General features: G+C 39.4%; 1 protein-coding gene across 2 annotated transcripts; it reads right to left on the reverse strand.

Moving 5' to 3' along the window:
- Positions 1-159: 159 nt before the first annotated feature.
- Positions 160-25,123, reverse strand: pi4kaa (phosphatidylinositol 4-kinase, catalytic, alpha a). Of its 2 annotated transcripts, none has more exons than XM_010774198.1 (54): positions 24,941-25,123; positions 22,027-22,143; positions 21,846-21,939; positions 21,601-21,689; positions 21,137-21,209; positions 20,812-21,059; positions 20,283-20,349; positions 20,034-20,182; positions 19,871-19,936; positions 19,685-19,781; positions 19,381-19,572; positions 19,186-19,286; positions 18,678-18,807; positions 18,460-18,589; positions 18,268-18,363; positions 17,999-18,182; positions 17,758-17,858; positions 17,074-17,242; positions 16,497-16,547; positions 16,090-16,198; positions 15,868-16,004; positions 15,648-15,781; positions 15,457-15,539; positions 15,309-15,379; positions 14,543-14,667; positions 14,378-14,459; positions 14,212-14,295; positions 14,006-14,095; positions 13,758-13,877; positions 13,334-13,426; positions 13,014-13,170; positions 12,775-12,902; positions 12,521-12,679; positions 12,265-12,416; positions 11,961-12,068; positions 11,426-11,553; positions 10,416-10,571; positions 9,687-9,766; positions 9,385-9,584; positions 6,775-6,862; positions 6,521-6,688; positions 6,379-6,432; positions 6,150-6,270; positions 5,422-5,551; positions 5,264-5,334; positions 4,816-4,888; positions 4,531-4,711; positions 4,340-4,444; positions 3,779-3,904; positions 3,486-3,606; positions 3,214-3,373; positions 2,931-3,020; positions 2,397-2,480; positions 160-2,281 (listed from the first exon to the last, which is right to left on the reverse strand). In XM_010774198.1, exons 1-54 carry the CDS (start codon positions 25,037-25,039, stop codon positions 2,230-2,232), a joined length of 6,273 nt encoding a protein of 2,090 aa, XP_010772500.1. In that variant the 5' UTR covers positions 25,040-25,123; the 3' UTR covers positions 160-2,229. The 2 variants fall into 2 exon arrangements, with proteins under 2 accessions (XP_010772500.1, XP_010772499.1); XM_010774197.1 differs by having other exon boundaries at positions 11,333-11,553.
- Positions 25,124-25,839: the final 716 nt, after the last annotated feature.

The raw sequence follows: 25,839 nt of genomic DNA on the forward strand, positions 1-25,839 counted from the left end.
AAACAAAAAAACATTTTATTTATATATTTAGCATTTAGTTTCTTTATGGGTTGAAAAATGAACCCAACTTCTTAAAAAAAAAAACTCTAATCCGCTGTGGAAGTTATTTTGAGCTCATGACAACAAGGCAGAGAACAAAGGAGTAACACACATCAGTGATTTGAAATGTTTACACATTTAATCTGGAAAGAAGACATTTTCACATATTATCAGAACAACAGAGGTGATTAATCTGAACCGTCAATGATGTCGCCACAAACTGAGCAAATACAAACAAAAAATGCACACACATTTATATATTACATATCTGATTGAGATACGGGATGACTAACTCATTTAAAATACAGCAACTCAAGAATAAAATCCACTACATTGAAATGGCTTCATAAAGAGTTTATCACAGCAGCCTCTTTAACTCTTTTACAAGCCATTAAACAAGTACTTGCGTTTACGTCGATTCTGCAACGACACTAAGACAGACAGAGAAACACTTCTCACGATGGAAGGAATTATAGCTAGTTCATTTGTTGAGCATATAACAAATAAGTACAGCATCAATATACATCAATATATTGCATAAGGTTAGGGTTTTCGTCAAGTATTACTACAGTTGTGTTTCTACCTTAGGTATATGAGAAATGGCTTTTAAGGTATAATCATCGTCTGCAGCGGTAAAAGCAAGATCATCCAACAAAACTCCAAACCCAAGTGATTCAATATAACTCAGATACACAAAGGAATGTTTCCAAACAGTTACATGTTAGGAAAATGTTTCTGACACATTTCATAAGACAAGACATACATGTGATTAGCAGTCAGTGGGTTCCTGGTCTGCCGTCAGCTAGCTAATCTGCCGAATACAATCTATTCATTGTTCGGTCTATAAATGGTCTATAAATATCAGAAATTCGTTTTTCATCCCAGTTTCTCCAGATATTCAGTTTAATATTAGATAAAACTGAGAAAAAAAGGGAACGGCTTCATATTTGAGAAGCTTGAAACATTATTTTCTGACTTTTCTATAGGACAAATTACTTAAACAATTAATAGATTTTGAAAATAGTAGACATTTACTTTTAATTTAATTGACAAATGTACTGTTGCAGCTTTACTCTATCCTCATGTCCTTTTCCACAACAGGAACTTAACATGAAGCCACAGGTTCTGCTTTCCTCTTCTGTTCTCTACACTTGTCCTTCCTTTTAGCGCTGCTTAGAAACAGAGCATTTGAAATGTATTTTTGAAGAGGTATACCCATAACAACCCAGTTTAAAAAACACAGTGGAAACAAAAAAGCAGGACCTTGCACCAAAGCCGTACAGGTTCCTCAAACTGCAGGTCGTCAGTCATCAGATTCATGTAGTGGAAAATAAACAATCTCTACATAACTGAAACAAAGCAAAAGCTAACATTTTGATGTGAGACACGACTGGCTTTGAGGGTTATCTTCAAAGCAGTACAGCTATTATAATCTTCTGATTAATAAGTTCTTCACATACACTCTACAAGTTCCACATAAATCACAGAAAACTAGCTGCGATGTTGATTTGATCTACAGTAAATATTCTACAGTACGTACTACAGCATAATTACATTTGATTCTCTAAATACCAATTGTATTCCTAAAAACTACTGTTAGATTAAATGCAGAGTAATTCTGGATCTGTCTACCAGCTTTAGTATTCTACTAAATCAAAAATAATGTGATTACAGAATCAGTTGATTAAAATGCAGATTGCTTTGTCTCTAATTTATAATAATAATATTTAAGCTTGTGATCATAGGCAGGAGAAGCCGATGAAATACTGGGATTTATAAAGTGCATAAAAGTGGATAACAGCATAGTAACAATTGATCACAATGATGATTAGAGCTGCTTTGACAAAAACTTCTTCCTCCAGTGTGACAGTTAGTGTTAGAAACAAGCAACAGCATCAAGAAGAAAATACTTAAAGGGTGGTTTAAATACCTGTTTTGGTAAAAGTTGTTCATTGTTCTTTAGTCTCAAGTTGAATGAAGACGTACTTTAAAACACAGAAGTACAATATAAAATCCGACAACTTAGAGTATGCTGAATAAAATCAGAGCTTTAGGATCAAAGTGCCATATTGTTGTTTCGGAGTGGAAAATGCATCGCACAGCCTTTTTAAAATCAACCCAAAGAAGGTTTGCATTGCTTGTGTAGAGACGTTTGTATCGGACGGACAGTGGCGGTCCGGCAGAAGTCTTTCAGTAAGGAATTTGGTTCTGGTAATACTGCAGCATGTCGTACGTTTTGCTCCTGATAAAAGAAAAGACAACGGAAGTCATAACATGTTTGAAATAAGACGGCCAGTTTAATGTCTTGTTTTGTTGGTGTTTTGCATAATGTTGATAACATTTGGTATTTTGCTTACCTGCTGCTGAGGAAACAGCTTTGGATGACTTTAATGATGAAGGCTGCCGCTTCTTTCTCACTCATTTGAGGGTTAAACCGTCCTCTGATTATAATAAAATAAAATACACATTAATGTTCAATGCTGCGTTCATGGATTTTTCTGACCACTAAGGGGCAGCAAAACACGCCGTAAACATAATTCTGGGTGTCAAAATAAAAAAATGAAAGACGAAAACCAAGGTTTCAGCAAAAAATAAGTTTTGTTCTATTGTAACACCTTTGATTCTCTGTATCTTGTTGGTCCCAATCACATTGAGATAAATGCTTAACGCTGCACATATACAGTGCAGTAACAATTATTTAGAACTGCAGTATTATCCATCCGCTTTCTCACTATTTACTGCACACAAATGTAATGTAAAATAGGAAAGAAGTGGAATTTGCACAATTAGGTCCATTTAATAAAGTGATGTGTGCAACGTTAATAAGTATAAGTCACCAAGTATACCCCCTATTTTACACACATTTCCCGACATCATACTGTTGGACTCACTTGAGTAATTTGATCGTCTGTCCTCTGAAACATGGCAGTCCAGTGTCCAGCATGAGAGTCACTAGGGAAACCACTGCATCCATGTAGGGTCTTTATGTTCAGAGAAGACACACATAACATAAGATATATTGAAATTTAAACAAAGTATCATGTTGAACAACAATATGAAAGTGAACACTGTTTCGCTTCTTTAACGTAAAAGAAATACAGCTCTTTTGTCCCATAACAAAGCATATGGAGGACAAACAATCTACAATCCGAGTCCACACTTTTCTTTCCTTACCGTACAGCCAGGTATCCTCTGACACACATCTCCATGAACCATTTGAACGGCGTGGCCTCCATCTTTCCTCCCATGATCATCACCATCTCGTCGGTCAGCTTGATGTCAGGCTCCCAGCCCAGGTTACCTCCAGGAGAGCTCTCAAACATGAAGCCAAAGTCTAAAAAAACAAGGAAGACATGAACAAATCGTGTTTGGAAGAATCTGAAAAGGATGTAACCCCCACAACAACTTAGTCCAGACCTCCATGTCTAAATATCTAAACACTATACCTATGTGGATGAGGTGGCCCTTGCTGTCCAGCATGATGTTGCCGTTGTGTCTGTCTTTGATCTGCAGCAGGAACAGCAGCAGGCTGTAGGCGGCCATGCTGCGGATGAAGTTATACCGAGCCTGTGGAAAGAGAAGAGAGAAACAGCCACACCTCGGTTCAATTCTGCATCTTCTTTTGGATCGGCTTTGGTGTACGTTATTTGTCTTAATACTTAATATGATTAGACAGGGTTGACGGTCGTTCATGAACAGTGAGTAAAAGCGTGACTTTGAAAGGTTAAACTCTTTGCACCTTCTGGAAAGCGAGGGTGGATTCATCTCCGTACTGGTTGCGGAAGTAGTCGTACATCCCGAAGTCAGTCTGTCTGCCCAGCTGGTCTCTGGACTTGCAGTCTGGGATGCACTCGATCACACCACACTGAGGGAAAAAAGGTCAGTGAGTAAACAAGTACATATCTACAGTTACAACGTTTTAGCCATCCTTCCTTACAATTATAATATGTTTAACAGTATCATTGTTGAGATATGGGGTTGCAATGACCGGCCAATTACGGCTAGTTTAAGCCATATATCTTTTAACTGCCGGAATCCATTTATTATCAAAATGCTGACAATTTTAACTTACAGTACTTTTAGTTTTACTATGCAAGAATGATTAGGAAATGTTGAGTATTTTCACATTTTGTGATTAGCCAGATTGGTCTTAAGCTGTGTGTAGCAGTGCTGTCATGTTTACGTCATCAAAATGAAAAGAAAAGCTACAAAAATAAGTTACAGGCTGCGAAAAAATGTAATAGGAAATACAGAAAAGAGAATGATTTATTTTGGTGGATGATTGAACATGAAGTCTTACCCCTGGTGCAGTGGCCACCACTCTGTAGGGGAAAACAAACAGATCCAGGCCCACCAGCTGGAAAATATTCTTAAAAAGCCCAATGATCTGCAGAGCGAGCATATCCTGGAGACAGAGGAACGAAGCAGGGTTACACAAAAGTCAAAGTTTCCTTTATTGAAATATCCCAGGGCATAAACTCAGCGGGCTACCTGTCTGCAGTCGTCTCCCACTTTAAAGATGGCCGCCTGCCAGCAGATCCTGCGTGATCCGTCCGGATTCTCCTCTCCTTCGTCTGTATAGTCTGTGGGGCAGCGGAGACCCTCCTTCTCCAACTCACTCACTCCACAGCGCTTCACCTTGAACTTGGCCAGATAGGGCGCCTTGGCAGCACTGTGACGATAGAGAATATATTCCCATGAGATATCAACAATATAGGTCCCGATAAAGTATCATGCCGATTTCATCTGAGGTTAAAGATGCTAAATCTCCTTTACCTCTGCATGGGTGTTCCTGACTTGTAGTCGATGTCCAGCACTATGGCTTCAGGGTTACTTGGTAGGTAACAGCCTAGAAAACACCAAAAGGAGTCAATCACACTTCAATAATTATAATAATAAGTTTACAAAGAAAAATATGTATACAAACAACACAGAGACAGTACCACAATGAAAACATGTAAAGAGAAAATATATTTGATATAGTTGGCAAATGAGTACAAGCTGATTTCTATTAAGATATACAAACTAACCTAACTAAACCTAATTTGGAGAAACTTGAAAGAATTTGCTGTGGTCTTAGTTTTCTTTCTATTTTTAAATATCTATGAATTATTATACTATAAGACTGTGACCATTAAATATTGTAAAAATGAAACTACTTAAAACAACTTCTGTTAGCAATGTTTACTGATCCATCCAGACTGACTGAGGAGGAGTATGTTACCTGGCTGGACTTTGATATCGGACAGAGCTTTGAGGCAGGCCCGTTTCCTCTCCTCTCCCTTAGGAACAGGCCTGAAAAAAAAAAGATTTCAAGTTAAATATACACCAAAACATCCCGTTGTTTGCTAATGATTTGCAGAGTAATGGTGAGGAATTTACTTGAGGATGGCAGACACGTTGGTGATCTTGTTGAAGAAGTCGAACTCTCTTTGGTAGAAGTCTTTGGCCGGACCCGACAGAGAGCCTGTGATCTCCTCCACCATCTGCTCCAACAGCTCCCCGATGTCAGCTGCACATGTTAATGAGGCGGGAATTAATGACATTACACCTACACTTTCACCTTCATTGGATTGAATTATGCCTGATAATGGATTTCTGTTAGGCGGACAATGTTATTACACATAAAAATAAAAATAAATTGTTGGAAGGTAAAAATGTTACAGTTCAGAGTGTATTAAAGATGAACAGACACATGGAATTAGGACAAATGGACATTTTAGATCTCAATAACATCACTCTTCATTGATGTATAATGAAGTGAAGTCTGACTAAAGACATGAAGGCCTGCAACACTGCCATTTTAGTGTGTAAAGTAACTGGAGGAAAATCACTAATCAACTAAAAGGGTATCAAGTTACATTACTGTAATAAAAGGTCAGAGTTAATAAGGTTTTTTTCAGAACAAACAGACATGAAGTGCCCAATATTTATTTTTTTAAATAGCTTGAAGTAACTGAAAATATAAAGTAATACTAAGATCTCAATTTCTAGTATTCAACCTTAGTTCTACACTTAAATCTGGCAATCTGAGGTCTCACTATTGTCAGTGCTGCTGTAAATCACAGTCGAAGCATTACAGGTCTTTGTGATTTGAACCCTCTACTCACGGTCTTTCTGGTGCGCCTCCTCGTCCATGAAGATGTTGGTCTTCATGTTCCAGATGAACTGATGGGCGAGAAGTTGAGACTTTTGGGCCGCCCACAGGATGTACTCTCTCACATAGCCCATCTGAGCAGGACAGAGCATCAGAGTGTATTACTACTGCTTCGTGAAGTATGACGGTTGTTGATTCATTTCAGTCGGCTAACCATTCTAGCTATAGCAGGTCATGTTTACCTTGTCATAACGGAGAGCCTGAACAATCTGAGGGATGTAGAACAAGATGGCATCCTAAAAAGAGAAATAAACAAACGTTATATCTGTGAATGCCCTCAAGTTGTATGTCTCTACAGCAGGAATCCACTAGTGTGTGACTTACTGGAGGAAAGGAGCGCAGCACCTTCACCCCGTACTGAGCGGTGAGAGGATGAGGAGGGTACATGCTGCTGAAGTACGACAGACCAGTGGGCGGGTCTGTTGGAGCCCAACACAGGATGTGGCTCAGCTCAGGAGAGTCTGCATCGATAGTGTGCCACGTCACCAGGAACTAGGAGGTAAGGAGAGTGAACGAAAATATTAAGTTAAAACATAAAATACACAATTTCTGAGCTATACTGGACTAAGTGCTGTTACCTTGACAGCCTCAGGGACATCACTGACGGCTCCGGGGTCCAGTCTCACCAGCCGGGTCACTTCAGCAACAATAGCATCATTCTTAAACCTGGGAACCAAGCAAACAAGTAAATCATCTGGATCAGGTAGGAGATTGACCTTTTTTCAGTGGTTGGAATTCAAAAAACGATTTAACTGTTTCTGAACAGAAGCCGATGCGGTCACAAGTGTCAGGATTATTGTGTAACGTCACGTTTTGTATGTCTTGTTTTGGGTGTTTTGCTGTTCTCCCTGTCATGTTTTCCTCCTTGTATATTGTCTGGTCCTTCTTCCTGTGTTTTTCCCCTGTCGTTAGTTTCCCCGGTGTGTCTAGTTGTCTGATTGTGTTCACCTGTTGCCCTTGTGTTTCTCCTCCCCTGCCCGGATGTTTCTCGTCTTGTGATTACCCCTCCCTGTGTTTAGGTTGCGTTCCAATAGTCCATTTAGCTTAGGAACCTTCCTAACCAAGTGAAATGACCCGGAAGTACGTCAGTGGCAGCCATGATATGGCGGTATGCACCTTTTAAGTTGTTTGCAATCCGCCAAAAGCAAGAGAAGAAGGCAGCCATGATAAGTGCCGTTCCAATTCTCCAAATGAAAGGAAAGGAGGTTTCAAACTTCCTTTATAACCTCCTTTAGCTTAGGAACCACTGGACCTCCCTAACTGAATGGAGAGGAGAAAATGCTGCCCCACAATGCCTTGCAGCCGCAGCATTTGCGTCACACAACAGTCGGCCTTTCAAGGAAACAAATGATTATGACGGAGAAATTATATCATGAAAGTTACAGTGCTTATTAAGCATTTTAAAACGTATGTGGTCAGTTGCCAAAGTGCTTTGTTTTGAACGTTCATCAGTATTTTAATCAAAAAGAGAAATATGAACGTTAGTTTTTACTGAAATGATCAAATAAAGTCAACATTTCACTGAGCTGTGTGGGGTTTGTTCAACTTTTAAAATATGTTTGAATGGTGATATACACAGTGATAGGTGTTAAGGACTAACGTTTATAATAAATACATTTGTATTGATTTTAAGATATATATTCATACAATCATAAGTATTGGGATCATTTGTATTAATGTGGACCGGAGGGAGAGGGTGACGAGCATAAGTTTCACTTTCCTTTTTTATTTCAATTCCAACTTTGGTCATGAAGAACATGTTTCTCTGTTGTCCACGTTCATAAAGCAACAGCATCAGAGCACGGTGCAGAGTCTCTAGATGAGTTTACAGTAGTCCCTCGTTCTTATTAAACATCCATGTTGTAGTGCGCTGTATAGAACACTGTAGTTTCACCACAGCAGCAGACGCACACAATGACGTCCGCTGGCGCATCATAAACACGTCAGATAGTGAAAGTGCATTCGGATTCCCTAAAGTACCGCAGTCTCTTCTCCTAAGTCCTTTTGAATTCTCCTAACCACTATCCCTTAACCCCGTGACGTTTCACTCAGAGGTCAAGGAATAGGAGATAGGGTTAGAATTTAGGAGCTGATTTTTGGATTATCGGAATGCAACCTTAGTCTAGTCTCTTCCTGTGTTCAGTGTTGGTTCGTCTTTTGTTTGTGACTGAGTTCACCGGTGTGTGTTCTGTTTTGACCAAGTTATTATTACTTTATCCTTGAAATAAAGGCATTTTCAGGGTTATCTGCATTTGGGTCCTGCTTCCTTCACTCAACTGTAACAACAAGTGACAAAAAAAGCGTTGAAGTGCAACTGTTATTCCAATGAGGTACACACATAAGAACATTTCATTCAAAATGACATCCAAATTAAATTATAGTGGTAAAACCATTAAAAAAGCTTGGTTTAAAGATTTTATATTTTATCAGAATATACTGTATTCCCTAAAAAGGTTTAGTGAACATTATCCACTTTAAGCTACTAAACGTATTGTAAGTAAGGCTGCAGCTGCAAAACTCCTAAATGTATTGAAGAAACAAATAAATCTATCAAATTTAGTTTTACAAAGGGAGGAAGAGTTTTTTTCTTTATCGTGTTTAAAAAGTTTGGGAACCCCTGTGTTAGAGAACTGCAGGTTCTAAAAAAGAGGAGGGGGAACTAATGCCTGCTCAGAATTATACCGAAGAAACAGCTCAATGCTGCCGTGATGAAACGCCATATCATGTTCCAAACCCCATCAAGGATTATTTCTGAAACAGTATGGAGCTCAAATGCTTTTTTCTCTTGCCGGTTTATCACAAGGTGAGTTCCTTTTTTTATTTCCTGCTTTTTTACACATACAGTACTCTCTCCAGTACAGGTTAGCTCTGAGTGTTAGCGATGCTTGCTAATGTAAACAAAGACCATATTACGTCCAAAACACGTCGGGAATTGTTTCTGATAGTGACGTTTCTGATAGGGCCGTGGGTCTGCATTTCTGATATTACGTCATATTGGACGCAAATCTGGATCAGCTCCATTGTACCTCCGTTTTTTTTAGATTTGGGTACGGAGGAAAAGAGAGAGGGTTTTGTTTTCTGACACTTTGTGAGTTCCCTGACACACCGGGGACACATATTTATGTATAAAAGACATCGAAAAGTGCATTTTGCATGATAGGTCCCCTTAAAACAAACAGAGTGAGAACCTTGTTGGTAGCTGCATGGCCAGGTAAGGTGCGATGCCCCAGGCCAGGTTCACGTTGTCCTTCCACTGTTTCTCTGTCAGACTGATGTATTTGGACCTCCAGTTGGCGATGCTGGTCTCCACAGATTGCTCCGTTGCGATGGCCAGCTCCTGAGCGGAGAGGGGGTTGTACCACGTGGTCAAACGTTCGATCTCACTGGCCTGGAAACACAGAAAGGGGAACGAGAAAGAGAGCATGAAGAGTGGGTGATAATGAGAAGAGGAGTTAAAAACAATGAATGAAATTTATTTTTTTCCCCTCACCAGCAGGGCCAGCAACAGAGTCCTGCGTTTCATGTAGTATTTGTGAAGCTGCGTCCCTCTGTTACTCTTCTTAGACGTCCCTAGGGAACAGAGAATAGTTAGACCATAATGTGGGTTTAAGTTGTCTGTATTTGTGTTCTCATGGAATGGGAACATTTCTTTAGTCTTAATCCGGACTCTGTTCCTATCGGAGGTCTAAAGGTTCAATTATCTTTTATTATGGGACAGTCAATGTTGTCCATCCCTTTGTTTACTTTAGGGTCAAAATAAATAATTAAATAAATAAAAACAGTTGCAGTATTTTTCCAATTAATTGTATGTATTGTTATATTTGGTGCTATACAGTTAAGATAACCAGTCTATTTTACAGTTTCCATCGTTAATGCAGAAACCTTTCAAAAAGCTTGTTAAGCTTTATAGTTGAAGTGTTACCACCTGAAAGTGACTGAACAAGTTGCATATCCAGCATATTGCATGCTCCCAGTTTTGAGAGTTAAATGACCAACTTCATCTTATTTATTTAGTTCATATTAATACAGGTTAAGATAAAACATCTGATACTATGAGATCTTACATATAAATCCAGACAGGCATAACCTCAAACAAACAAATAAGACTGTTTAAAAAACAGCAGAACTGAGGTAAGAAAATTGGAAAAGAGTTTGTAACTCATTTTTGGAATCTCTTTCTCTGTAAACATATTGTTCCCATGCTGATCCTAAGCAGTACCTGATTTCTTGGATGCAGTGGACATGCCACTGGACAGCGGGTAGGTGTTGATCCAGCCCTGGCTGCTCTGCTGGGAGCGAGCACTGGAGTCCATGCTGCTCCGGAGGTCGGCTGCGTTCATCACCGACAGACTGTTCAGGGACGGGTCCTGATTATCTGTTTTACACGCAAACAGATTTAGTTTGGTCCAGACACAAGCACATGTAGACTCATGTAGTAATTCTCAACAGTGCAAAACGATCATAATATGAGGAGAGATGAGCGAGATGAGTTATCAGTTAGTCCTCTGCTGTTGTGATGGTCATGCGTTTGAAAGCATGTAAGCAGAGCTTCCTTTAAACCACTGATACTGGGTCAGATATTTTTTTGTCTTGTTAATGTGCAGGGGGGCTGGCAGCGAATGACTCTGACCCAGGATCAGCGGTTAGAGGACCCGTCTACCTGAAGCGCTACAATGTGTATGAGAATGAGACCATGTCTTATCTCTGGGTCGTCAGTAATGAAGAGGAGAGGATTTTCTGGGTTGGAAGAAAAAAGCATTTTTATAGCTTGTAATTAATTATTTGGAAGTTGATCAAATCGAGGATTGGAGCAGACGGGTGGGGCTGAGATGATGAATAATCATGCATCTTAACGCAGTTGACAAATTTGAGCTTTTCCTCACAGCTGCTTATTATTCAGGAAAGATTGTAAATACAAATTTAAAAAAAGGCACTGAAAATAAGAGGAAGAAAAGAAGTGTAAAACCAACACTGAGGAAAAAACGTTAAAAATGTAAACAACTAGGTTGGTAATATCAACTGATAGATACCAGGATCTATCAGCAGCTTTGTGAGGACAAACAGCGTCAAATATGTCACGCGCCATAAGCATGCCCCTGCTGCAGTGCAGTCCGAGCTGCACCGCTTTAGGCTTACTTAAGAGGGAAATCGGAGAAGTGCTGGACACGATAAGCGATCCAAATATCCCGGCAGAGAGCGTGCTCGGGGCCGGGGTAGTACCAAGCTCACCAGGTGGGACCAAGTGGCATGCTGCCAGGTACTTCTTGTCAGACAGGATGCTGGCGTAGAAACGGATTATGATGCAGATGTCCTCGCGGAGATGCTTGTCACCTTGGGTTGGAAACTTCGGAGGGGCGCTGGAGAGTTAGATCATCAATAGTTTATTGAGTGGGATTTTGATTTGCAATTCAATTCTTTTTGAGGCTCTACTTAGGCAAAACAGTGCTTTTAGTTATTGGCTAATGTCAGCATGCTAACATACACCCAATCAAAATGCTTACATATCACTGTTTAGCAGGTAAAACAACATTCACCATCTTAGTTTAGCATGTTAGCAAAAAACATTCTTCTTTCTATAATTGATTATTTTGGAATTTGGACTATTTTTGGAAACAAGCACTATAAAGAAATCTTCTCAAGCTACTGTGGTATTTGTACTATTCTTTTTAGGTTTTATAGAATATATTACTGTAATTGAAAAAGCCATTACACATGTATTGCATGAAAATATTTGTCGCTCCATAGATTTTGAGTGTGTAGGTACCTGAAGTAATCAAAGGCTGTAGAATAGATCTTCTCTCGGAGCACATTTCTTACAGTTGAATTTGTGAGGACATCAGAGTGGAGCAGAGCCAGTCCCAGAGTCAGCAGCCTGAAGTACATAGACATATATAAACAAATCTGCAATAGAAAATTCTACACTTTCCATGCAATTAGCACATTTTCTTAAAAAACAAGCTTGTTTTGAAGACCCTTGAAGAATCAACAGACGTCAAATGACAGGTAGGTAAAGTAAAGGGATCAGAAAACTTACCGACATTATCTTTTAGCTTTTTGTGTTAATGTACCTGAAACGAGGCCCAATGGCAGCTACGTGGCGGTTGAGGCTACTCTTCGCCCCACCGACATTGAGAGACAGGGAGCGTTGTAGCAGACTGCCAAAGATCTCAACCTGATCTGCGCTGGAATACTTTGCAATCTCAAACCTCTGGACTAGAAACTGGAGAAGAATAAAAAAGGTAGGCATGAGAGACAATAAGTAGTGGGGAAGGTCATTTATAAAAGCATGTTATAGTAACCAAAGTGGAATTGCTTTTGTCTGACCTCGATCCATATTTGGTGAGGGTTAACGTCTGGAGGGCAGGGGATAGGCTGACTCTCCTCTGAAGCAGCCAGAGGATCAGCCTCCACCTGAGCGTCGGAGAACAAGCCCATCTTAAGCTCCACCGTCATCTGCCACGCTCCTGCCATCTCCCGCATAAACTGTGTAGAAAAGCGATTTTTACTGTATAAAAGCACTATAGAAATGCACTGTCCCAAAGGACACAAAAATGATTTAGAGAAAAAAAGATATGTACCGGTACTTCCACTCCAACACGTGCTGCCAACAGCCACTCCCAGCAGGCGATAGCTGTTTCCATGCCGTGTGATGTGAACATCTTGAGAGGAGACCAGCAGAGGTGGTGCAGGAGCTGAGGATCGCATTCTTAAGAAAAATATGGAGAAAGTAGAAGTCAGACAACAAGTCCAGAGCAAAGAACAACAAAGAGCTGTGCATTTAAAATAAAACATATTAATCTAAGTGAAAATGTAAAACCTTTGGAGCTAATGAGCAAAGCAGCCAGTTTGAACATGGACTCAGTGAAGGCTTTAGGTTGTGCAGATTCTAAAGCCTCTCCCATCTGCTTGATCATCATCTGGCTCAGATCGGATTGTCCTCGAACTGCCTCGGAGAAGTTGATCATACCAGATACCTACAGACAAAAGAGAAAGAAAAGAAGATAGAGAAGAAGTGAGCATGTGAAGCGACATTTAAAAGTGTTTGATCAAATAAGTTAATATAATTTGGTGGTTTTAAGACACAGAAAGCAGAGCAGTTAGTTATGAGAAATTGTATGTATGATTTGTTGGTTTTACCTCTCCAGCGTATCTGTTCCTGAGGTTGAGGGAGGCCATGAAGTTGGAGTAGTCCTTCTTCACACAGGATGGTCTCTCAGTCAGCTGAGTGGTCTACAGGTGAAGCATAAGAAATAAGCATATCAATTGTAATTTATAATGTAGAAAGAAGGTTAACTTGCCATCACATTTAAGTAACACATTTATTTCACCAAATACATTGTTCTCTTGCTCTAAGTATTCTGGATCTATTTCACTTTATTTTGAGTTAAGTCAGGTACACCTATAATAACTACAAGCCCCCATTAGTGGATAAACAGTGAATTAAGCAACTATTGTTAATGGTGTCCCACAAGGCTCCATTCTTGAGCCATTTTCATTTCTGAAATAAATTATCAATTTGGAGCATTAACAAGTATAAGTGCAAGTAAGCTGTATGACTTACCCCCAGTGTGCTGCTCTGTCTGTTGTAACCAGCAAAGTGCAGGATGCTCTCTGTAGCCATGGCCAGGCCCGTGTGCTGGGACAGACCCGACACCCAGTTCTGATGTTTGTTCAGATACTCCTGAAAAAAACACAAAGTACAAAGGTGAAAGAATGTTTTGGGCCACAATGTGAACTTTATTTAATATGAGGCTCTACATGTAGAGATTTCTAGTATTATAGGACTACTTTTTCAGAAATAAATGTTACCTGGAGGTGGGATTTGGTCACAGATGGCGCCCACTTCATCGCCTCTTTAAGAATCTCTCCACAACGAGCAGCAAAATCCTTCACTATGCTCTACAATTTAAGATACAAAAGCATTAGATACTTTTAGCAAATTGCATATAGAGATGTAGAACATAAGTAAATGCTGAGTTCTTTTTAAGCGGAAATCAAGAATAAAGTGTAATTACCTCTCTGGCTTCGTATGTGTCTGGGACGGTGATTCTATGTGGAGTGTCTGGGATGTCGTAATAAGGTTGGTCCTTGTGAATGTCCTGAAATGCAGCACAAACACCCTTAAGTATAGAGAGAAACTGATTGATGACTGTTGAATAATCCACTTTTAACATCCCTTACTGCACTGAGTGAGAGGGAAAGCGTCTGCAGGATGTCTAACATGGTTCTCAGCACACGGCCACTCCACAGCAAGTGGGGGAAACTGAGGAGAGAAAATAATGTTGACACTAATGTATATTAAACAGTATTCTGGATATATAGGCATGTGTATTGATGCACTCTCACGTTTCAGCCAGGCCGGACAGATATTTGTCAGCCACTCTGCGGATCCTCTTGTGGATGTGGTTGAAGTTGACCAAGAGGAACTGAGCATGTCGTTCCAGCTCCTCCTCGTGGGCTTTGGTTTTTGGCTGAAAATATAGCATAAATATTAGATAAGTTAGGCTATTTTCTCATTAATTAATTCTTTATTTGTTCTAGAAATGTCCTAATAAGTCTTGTTTTGTTTCAACCAACAGTCCAAAGTTGAATAATGTTTAGAGTACAGTGATAACAGGCAAAAATGGAAAACAATCACATTTGGAAGTACAAGCACATTTTTGCTAGAAAATCCAACATTTTCAAACAAGCTCTATATAAATGTTCTGTCAATTAACTCCTTAGTTAAGATTTACAAGCTTTTTTTTTTTACTTTCTAAACTGTTAAGACTTTTTTTTACTGTTTTCTTTTTCTCTCATTAAAAAAATCTGCTTTCCCAGATGTTAAAACCTTATACACAGTTTATTTTAAAGCCACAATAAATCAGGTGCAGCTGCAGCAACTTGAATTCATTTTCATTCAGCCCTCCTATATTTGTGCCTCTACGCAGGCAGCACTTAAAATACCTTATATGAGCAGCAGCGTTTTTTTAATGCCAATGGAACAAACCATGTAATCTTAGAAATCCTTGAGTGACAAGTAAAAATGCAATTTGACTGTTTAATGACTAAAGAAGAAACACATTCCTCACAGGATACAAGTTTCTTTTCATTGAAAAAACATCTCCCTTACCTTTTCAGCCATCATATGCAGGAAGACCTCAAAAACCTTGTCGCTCACAGCAATGACACACTGCATCATGCCTGGAAGGAATATTTTAAATGTTAATGATTATAATAAGCATGTAAAAGCACCTGTTTATGTTTGTTTTTTTGCTTACCAGATTTATCCTTCTGTATTGCTCTGTCTTCAAAGTATCGAAACATGACCTGAAAGCGTTCAGAGTCCAGAGCACGCAGCATCCTAAAAGGAGAAAACATCACTTATAGAAACGATATACTGCACACTAGAATAATCCCCGAACACCGTGAAGCACATAACCCAATACATATTATAGACATGTTGGCATACCTCATGTATTCCAATCTGTACACAGACAGTAAATATGTGGACATGGCAAAGTCCAGCTTGTTGATGAGAGCAGAAACCTCAGGAGGAGGATCCAGCAGGTTGATGATGGTGCTCCGCAGATCATTCAGTTCCGCCTGAAAAACAACAACCGACCACAAACGTATGAGCACTTGTGTGATATGATGTGTGAGCATATCTGTGCATGATTGTGCTCTCATACCGGAGTGACAGTGTCATTCTTCAGTGCAGAGTTGTACTGGAGCTCTGAGCGTAAAGGTTCCCCGCTTGGAAAAGTGAGCAGCGGTGATTTGGTTGCAATCTCACAAACTCCCTCATACCATTCCTCCGGCCACAGACCTGAAGATTTCAACAGAAGCAACACGTGATGCTGAAGTAAGATATAGTAGATTATTATTAATGTGTATAATGTATTTTATTGTACCTGAGCCCTCAACAGCAAATCCCATGACAACAGAGTAGAGCCAGAAGTCCCTGAAGAGCTTCTGCAGACGCGGCTTTGCTTCTTTAATTGGTTGCAACCTCTTAGTCAGCTAACAGCAGAGGAAGAGAGAGAATGGATCTGAGCGGTTGTTAAGGTACAGTATATTCAAAGCTGAAGAGCATTGCTGGTAGGGTATTATATAAGTTACAAAAAAAGTGGAACAAGTTGACTTTTTTGGGGCTTTTTGCCTTCATTGATAGTAACAGATTAAGCGGAAATAGGGGGGACTACATGCAGCAAAGGGGGAAGGATCCAATTCAACTTAAAAAGGGAATATGTAGTAACATGGTTAATAAAACAGTGTGATTAAAGCTCAGCATTTTGGACATTTTATCCAGAACACTTACCACTGCAATAACTGGAACCAAGACACCAAGGTTTCCAGCACTGCTTGATGCCTAAAGAGAAAAGGAAGGAATCTAAGTGTCAGTATGATTCTACTAAAAGTACTTTCTACAACAAAAGCATGCATAGTTTACACAAGCCTCAAGGGGCATGCAATCATACTTCTCTCCCTGCAATCTCTGTCTTTATAATAAATGTCGCTATTCATATATAAAGATGAGATGATGTAATTGCCTCGTTCATCATGGCAGTTAAATCATTGTTTATATTCTTGTTCAGTTGATCACTTTATTGATAGTTGACGGCAGAGACTTGACAGGAAATGGCGTGCAACAAAAGGTCCCCAGCTGGAGGCGAACCAGAGATGCTGATGTTAATGGTTGGCTCATTAAACCCTTAAAAACCAATAATTTAATTTTGGAAATGTATTGGTAATGTTCTAGCTGGAATAAATGTTGACATGCTCTCGACCGGCTGCAAAGGTTATGTTAAGATCATCTTTTCTCCTGGACTTTTACCGCCCTGAGCCAACACTGCAGTCTCATTGCTGCGGTGTGTGTAGATGTGTGTGTGCTCTACCTTCAGAGCCGGGCCTTTGTCTGGCGCTCTCTCGCTGGCTCTCTTCCCCTCTAAGCCCAGTTGGACAAAGAGCTCCAGTAGGTTGACAAGAAGCTCGTCCACCATCTGCTCCGCCTGCAGGTTCGCTGCTATGTTACCCAGAGCGTTTATCACAGCCAAGGAACAGTGTCTGCAAACAAGAAAAGGAACATGACATTTACTAGACTTTCATGACAAACTGTGAATAATGCTCGACTATATGAGGATGAGAATATTCTCCCACTTTACATTCCCCTACTTTATACAAACCACATTTTAGTATTGGTTAGAATAGATATATATATAAGTGTCAAATCATCAAAATTGAAAAAAAGTAGACAATGTCTTGTGTTTTTGCTAGAAAACAATACATTTTCGAATAATTTGCAGATTAACGTTCTGTCAATAACTTCAGTTCCACTTTTTACCGAGTTTCTTTCTCTCTAATGAAACAGTGCTGCTTTTCCCAGAAGTAAAATATTGAAAAACAGTTGCCTCTGCTGCAGCAGCTACTTTACTGTGTGCACACAGCAACATTCACTTACAAGAATCTCAACAAATGTGATTAATACTCAACTATGAGGATTACAATATTCTCCCACTTGTGCATCACTTGCTTATGTAATCAGAAGGATAACAATTGTGTCAGTTGAGATTTGAGGTCACCTGTATCCATGGTCCTTGTAGTCTTTGTTAGAGTAAACCATGGAGCTGGCTTTCACACTGATCTGCTGGAACAGATTCCACACTTCCTGGTAGATGTATTGCTAAGATGGAAAAAAATCAAGTTATGAGGTTAGAAACATTTAACGTTAAAAAGGTATAGAATCAGCTGTTAGCTATATCGATGTTTTATCTTCAGGGTAAGGTCTGTTTTAAAATAATTAATAAAGAAATAACTCCTTACATTGCCAGTGATGACCATGCAGCCTAGCTGGTCTACGATGAGGACGTCGAGCTGTGAGGGAGGCTGACAGAACTTCTGCTGCAGGATCTGGAGGATGGGCTCCATTACTCTGGGGGTGTCCCGTAAAGCCACAGCGATGTGACCCAGAGCCCTGATGGTGTGGTCTGGGATCAGGTGAGCATCCCTGAGGAAGGGAGGGGAACATCTGTAAATACACTCTCAAAAGGAAGGCTTTTCATCCTCTTCAAAGTCAGTATGATATGACTTACTTATCATTCTCCTGATAGATGTAGAGACGGTTAGACAGGCTGGCGAGAAAAGCTTCTACGATGACATTATCCATAGTGAGTCCGGCTTTCAGGCACCTGAGGACAGAGAGAGAGAGAGATAGGTAACATGTGTGTGGATACCAGTGTGTGTGTGTATGTATATGCTGTACAAGTGTGTGGGAGTGAATTCACCTGCAGATGTTATCGATGGAGATATCCCGTAGCTGCTCGTACATGGAGGGCTGGCTCTTCTTGCTCGAATTTGTACTGAGGGTTGACTGGGAATGTTCGTTGGTCACATGGATCTTTATCTCACCAGTCCCTTCAAATTGTTTAGGATTTGGTGAGTAAACGTTGCAATGGAGATAATACTGCAAGTGATTGGTGGAGCTGTGAGTGTATTGTGTTACCTTGAGCGCACTGGGTGTGGTATTTGTACAGCTTCACCAGGACAGGAGAGGGTACCACCAAGAAGTCTCTCAGGGACATGGTGACAGAGTGGGCCACCACCGGAAAGCGCTCACACAGACGACCCAGGCCCTGAAGACACAGACATTTGTGTCAATTTGTGAACGAATGAACAACTATGGTTCTACTGCATCCAGGCTTTGAGAAAAACGATATACCTGGAGAAGGTTGCAGCAACATTTTGTAATTTTGAACTTTTAAAGCTTAGTTTTACCCAATATTTAAAACGGCTAACATGTAGATTACTTGTTTCTTTACATTTACACCCAATTACTGCCATATGTTAAAAAAGGTTGTGTAGCTAACTAAAGCTACTGTATAAACTGTAAAAGTGAAGATCTGGTGATATATCATGCAATGTGTGATCCATGGATACAGGATGTGTAATAATAACCAAGACTAGATTAGAATGACAGAAACCTTTTTGTTTAACAAGCAGTTAATGGTTACCTGTAAGCAGCAGATGAGGAGTGGCATGTGAGCGATGATGACTTTGCTCGACGTCTTGGACTGCAGCTTCTCTGATAGTTTGGTGCAAAGGTTCTCAGCTCCTATTGATATGAAATATATAGACAGAAAACAGATGAAAATTGCTGAAATGACTTCCTTGACAGTTACATTCGGTCTGAAAAGGAGATATTTGACCTTGCTCTTCAGTCACTGCCCACACCATGAGGTCCACACAGGCAGCGTTGGCCTGGCAGCGCAGTTTGAGAGGGCTCAGTTCACTCTGGAGATACTCAACATCATGCAGGATCCTCTGCAGCTCCGACTGGCTGCTGCTGAACTGCTCCAGCACAAAGTCATGAACCTCCTTCACATAGTCTGTCTGTAGGTCTGGGAACACAACCAATAAAACATGATTGCCGATGGACCCATTTAAAAATGAGAAATATGTCGCTAAATGTTCAAAACGTTTGAAAAAGAGTAAAAAAACTGGATTCTTTACCTTTTAAATTGTAAAGCGTGTCTCTTAGCATTTTGAAAATGGCTACATACAGAGGATCACTGAAGGTTTTGTAGTACAGATGAAAGCCGGGATTCAACTGCCAAGAAATGAGCAGAAATGTATTAATGAACCAAATGTATCAAGAAAACAATAAGTACACAAGTACAAGTGATTTAAGAATCATACCTCTATAACTTCTGCCAAGGCGTCATCCAGTGTTTTTAAAAATGTCTCAGAGACAAAATGTTCAACCTATTATAGAGAGAGACAAGTTAATGAAATTCCACTTTTTATACATTACTTGGGACTGAATTTTATTTGAATCAATTGCATATTTTCTGCTGCTAACCATGTGAAGGGTCTGTTTGAGCATATCCAGAGGGACATGAAACTCTCCGGAGCTGCTTCCAGTGAAAAGAGGGGAGACGGAGAAGCTGGAGCTGATGGTGGAGAAGTAGTAGTCAGGGTCCACTGCGCTGCCATCAGGGAGGTATGAACCTGAAGAGGGAAGCAGAAGTTTTTTAAACAGCTTCCTCAGAGAGTCACTGATGGTTCCTGAAAGCCCAACGGCCTCAAACACTTCTGCTCAGGTACTGACCTTCAAAGTACTGTGCGGAGGGGTCAGAGGGGGAGATGGGGGTCAGACAGGCTCTCTCTGGACTGGCCTGAAAACACACAAAAAACAGTATGTAATTATCTTGGCCTAAACATTTTACATAATTATAATATTGTTTTATCTTTAGAACTTTTGAGGAAATAAAATCCTTTGAGCCATATTTATTTTTAACGTTGTTCATTGTATGTTTTGTTAATTTATTTGCATATAAATTGCATATACATTTAATTAGAAGGAGGACGAGAAAGTCTTGATTTTCAGAAATGTTCAAATACACTAACGGATAGTGAATAGGCATTCAGATGAACCAATAAACAAAACCATCCAACAGCCTAACATCTGCCACAAGGGTATTGTCATATGTGTATTTTTATCAATATATGAAAATTCAATTTTTTAAATAATATGGTCATCATGAATTTGGTATATTCTGACACCATAATTGGAAAACATATAGCTTTTTAGGGGTTCGGTTAAGTTTGTTCCTTTACTTTTTCCAAATGATTTCTACCTGCTGACTGGAGCCTTTGCGCCTCAGAGTGTCTCCCTGACACACCGACAGTAAAGAGCTCGGCATGATGGAGCGGAAGTCATTGAAGGAGCGCCGGTGCGGTGCATCACTTTCATCCGCCGTAGCCGGGAGAGGAGCAACCGGTCGGGGGAACAGCTTGGACAGTAACGGCTCATCAGTGTTGCTGTAGCGGCCAAATGCTCGAGCAACACCCAGCAGGGTGGGCACAGTGTACCTGCACAGGTATTCTGTACAGAAAAGAGTCATGGAGGTTAGAACATTAGTAATGATAAGTAGAATACAAAGAAGGCAGGATGTGTGGCACCTTTATCGTGGACTTCTGGATTCTTGCAGATATCTTGCAGGATCTGCATGATGTCCATGATCGCCTCCAGGATCTGTCAAAGATGATACAAAGATATCATATACTCTGCCTCAACCATGCATATCAACATTTAAAGTTTTCGATGTCAATATTGAAATTTTTTTTTTTGACAAAACCAATATTAGGCTCAGCAGAAAGCTCTTTTGTTACAAAATGTTTTCCTCTATGTCCCAAAGAGAGTCTATCCTTGGTGGCTGCCGTAAAGGAGAGTTACACAAAGAAGAATGGTTGAACTCAAGAAACAAGAAAGAAACACACACACACACACACACACACACACACACACACACACACACACACACACACACACACACACACACACACACACACACACACGATTTGGCCCGTTCTTTGGAGGGATGAACACAAGTATTGCTCCCAGATAGACAGACATATCCACACACCTGTCCTCGTAAGGTTTCATCACGTTGGGCAACATCTGACAGTAGTGTTACCAGACCAAAGGTGAAGTTCTCCGCGACAGGAAGGGTCTCTGCAAGACAGGAAGTGCACCAAATATTTAAAAAAACAACGCCCTTAAATTGTATTCAGTCATCCATATCTCAAGTATATTGAATAAAACACAATTAAAGTGAACCTTATGTGCTTTATATTTAATAATGTTGCAAAATCAGAGGTGTATCGTTACCCCTTCCTTTGCGCTCTGAGCTCTCTTCAATCCACTGAACTTTAGGAAGCCCTTTAAGCAACCCAAGAAGGTAGGGGACAATAGCATCTTTGTGCTGCAACAGAAGTATTGCATAGGAAGTTATACAGAGATACTAGGACACCAATACAGAAGTAGAGAGGTAAGTAGGAACTAGGTTTACCTGCAGGTTTGACTCAACCAGAAAGATGCCCAGAGCAATGACAGCATCTCTCCTCCTCTCATCCAGCTGGAAGACTCCTCTGTAGTCTGTGGGGCACATGCATTGTAGCTTCTGTACCTGTGAGAGGAATACATTACAATTATTCAAATGAGCTGTAAGCATCAGCTATGGACAACACATTCTTTGAAAATTGCAGTGCATCATTTATCTCAGCTTAATGAATTGCACACTGCTAGGTGCCATTAGTGATAATGATTTTGATTCCCTGAATATGCAGCAGGAACTGAGCCAAGTCTGCCTCTGGCATTAATTAACCTAATGCCAAAGGGCTGAAGCTATGAGGGATTTATAAACCTTCAAATACAGAATAGGATCTCTAGGTCTTGAATGTTTTATTCAGTATGCAATGTAGAGTATATTTAATTAATGCTGTTAAAAGATGAAGAACATTTGTGGAGAATTTACATTTGACTCAAAAGCTAAATCTCAAAACGGTTGTTTTTCAGTCCTAAAACAGTAATAAAATGCTATGTGTTTTGACAGCAGCTAAGATCTTCACTGAGCCAGGGAAACTGTGCTTAATGTAAGTAGTGTATAGTCAAATACAACATGTTCTTAAAGTACCAAAGGGCATTCTCGCACCCACTGAAAGAAGGGTATTGTTCAGACAATCTGGTCTATGTGCTGAAGCAGACCCCTGCGGTTTACCACTTATAACATTCAGAAACTTTACATTCCACACAAGCATTGAACTCAAACAGTCAATATATGAACTAAGTTAAGACAAATTAAGGATTTGCTTCAATTAATTGTCATATTTGATAGTTAAATAAACTTTTGGGAGGATTTAGACTAGAAAAACAAGCAGTCTCTTTAGATTCTGGGTAATTATTAACTTTTACGCTTTTCTAATATATTATAGAATAAACCCATGAGTGATTTATGGCAAATAAAAATGTATTTTAAATCAACTATCAAAATTATTATTGCAGCAAAACATACTGTAAGTCTGATTAATGGTGGATGCTTTAAACTACTCCTGCAAGTGTGCTTCTGCAGACCACTAGAACAAGCACATTTCAAAAGACCTTACATAGACAGAAAAATCAGAAAGGCAAAGTCCACTTTCCCAATAATTCACTAAACTGCCTGCTCACTGTATTACTGCTACCACAGCTCTTTCATTAGAAGATAGACTTCCTCTTTAGCTCAAAACATTTCCCCATTTTAAATCTCAGTGGGTGTGTGGTCAAATCACTCCAATTCCTGTCTGCTCTTTTGTTGTGAAATATTTCCCAGGCTCATCATAATCCCTGAATACAAATCCTAACCGCCTGACTGAGTTACATAGTTGCCCTATTATTCCAAATAACTTGAGTTTCAACAGTACTTCCAATACACAGAAATAAATCTAATTTACTTTAAAACCCTTCATCTAAAATATGTTGTGAGAAGAAATGATTACATCTTCTGGGTGGGACTTCAAGTTGGTTGCCTCCCTTTTGTGATTCCTTAGTCTGCATGTCATGACTTCATAATACATCTTCCTTTATGTCTTTAAATGATGACAGTAATATAGAGGTGATACTTCCTCTTTGTCATTGCCAGATGAACCTGTTTGGGTGGGGTCTCTGCTGTCGCTAGAGATCACAGCATTATTTTATTTCATGTTTATTTAAGTTTACATAGAAATGCAGGAAAAGGTTGATATTGTACATTAATGTTGACATTCCCAGACCAATATGAAAGTACTTAAATTACCAAAAAGAAAGTGACACACAGTGTTCTGGGACTTGTGGTTCCCCAGGGCAGCTGTCTGATTGGTGGTCCTCTGATTAGAACTCTTCTCATCTACTATTGATTGCTTCAGTGAAAGCACATTGACTGCTTCACTTTGTCACGCGAAAATGCTGCAATTAGTTTAATGGATACATTGATTCACCCTATAGCGATAAGCAATACTTTAGCACTGATTGCTTCTTTGTTTGGGGACAAAAAATGTTTTTGACACCTGAAGTAAACACTGCTGTTGCTTTTGAACCTAAGGACATCACTACAACTGAATTATTTGGTTTTACAATAAGTAATATTGGACACCATACTGAATGACAGTATGTTTCTAGACTCAAAATAGTAATGAAAATTACACTCAGCCTAAAATCGAATATTAGATTCATACTTGTTTTTTCCAACATGGAATAATCTCATCATTTTGATGATAAGTAATTTGACAGTTTGGCATTAGAAAATAGTGAAACCACGCTATCCTAAGACACATTTATTTGTTTCTATACATTACTGTTTTAATGACACTTTGTTATATTAGTATCTTAACTCTGTGCATGACATACAATACAATTACATGTGATCCAATAACCTCCTTACAAACATTTTAACTTTATCTATCTTTTATTTAGTAATGAATTGGTCTTTCAAGTCATTTTCTAATGGATTACTAGTTTCTTGATGTTATGCAGAAAGAATAAAAACATTATGAAGATCTGTGTTATACAACTTGTGTTGACAGCTTAATGAATATGAACTATTACATATAATTACAAAGGAATAAGTGTACACCTTATGGAAATGTGAGCTTTCCTTCCTGTTAAGGATCGTACACATCAAGTCTTAAACCTAAGAGAAGATTAGCTAAAGGTTCAAAACAGCTAACAGTTAGCCGACGTTAGCCACCTCTGAAGTCAGTTATAAGTGCTACTGTGTCGTCTTAAATCAGAAAATGGCAACGTAATACATACACTAGGGAACTGCTAGACATGTTAACTGTGGTTTTTAAATCAAAAATCACATAACCCCATTAGAGAAGCGAAGTTAAGAGCAGGCCTTTAATGTCAAAGACTCTTGACAGGTATTAGCTTGAAACTGTCGTTAGCTACCGGGCCACGTATAACGTTACCTTTTCTAGCGGGGCCTGCCTGTGAGCTGCCAACGACCGAGCCAAAGACAAGACGGTGTTGAAGTAAAATCCTCTGCTTCCCCCTCCATTGAGAGCCATGTTTAAAGATGCCTTAATACCGCCGCCACATGAAAACAAACATCTTCTTTCATTCGTCCGATTCAAGGAGGAGAACGCTGCACTGACAACTACGGCAAGCGCAAGGTACTAAAAAGCGCAAAGCAAGGTCACAGAGGAAACATACAAGGAGCTAGTGATGGAGAGCATGGCTAAGAGAAGAAAAACAGTGACAATTAAAGTATTATGCTACATTTACTGGACACAAATACCTAAAGGTAATTTGTAGTGACTAATAATTTCAACTAGGTATTTCTATTTTAAGTTACTTCATATTTCTCCTTCACTACATTTCAGAGGCAAATAGTGTACCTTTTACACCATTACATTAATTTTAAAACTTTTCTTAAACAGATCGATATTATAAATACAACACATAATCAAGAAATACATTTAAATTTATTATTAGATTAAGCTACCTTAAAATCTGTGAAGGACTTAAAATGAGCTCCACCTTTACCAGCTGCAACATTAGGCAAGGCAAAGCAGCTTTATTTGAACAACATTTCATACGCTGGGTCATTTAAATCGCTTTCAAGCATAATCAAAAATATAAGATTTACAGTAAAAAATACAGTTCCATTAAACTAAATCTACATTATTCTAAAATAGAGTATTATTGCTAATATAGTATTGTTTTTTGAGTAGTATTTGTTCTTGTATTTTGGTAGGATTTTAAATGATGGGATTTTATTTATATATTTGTAACAGTCTTTTTACACTGTAGTATTGCTACTCCTTAAGTTAAATATCTGAGTACATGTTCCACCCCTGCTAGGAAT

The sequence above is a fragment of the Notothenia coriiceps genome, unplaced genomic scaffold (assembly GCF_000735185.1).
Source record: "Notothenia coriiceps isolate Sejong01 unplaced genomic scaffold, NC01 NC01_scaffold00013592, whole genome shotgun sequence".
Classification (NCBI taxonomy): domain Eukaryota; kingdom Metazoa; phylum Chordata; class Actinopteri; order Perciformes; family Nototheniidae; genus Notothenia; species Notothenia coriiceps.

Excerpts from the sequence above, each read along its gene's own strand:
- pi4kaa (XM_010774197.1), bottom strand. The coding sequence starts at position 25,039 with ATGGCTCTCAATGGAGGGGGAAGCAGAGGATTTTACTTCAACACCGTC. Across the intron at positions 14,296-14,377 it reads TTTCCCTCTCACTCAGTGCA|GACATTCACAAGGACCAACC; the intron begins GTAAGGGATGTT and ends GCTGCATTTCAG. Across the intron at positions 9,767-10,415 it reads CACTGCATCCAAGAAATCAG|GGACGTCTAAGAAGAGTAAC; the intron begins GTACTGCTTAGG and ends TCTGTTCCCTAG.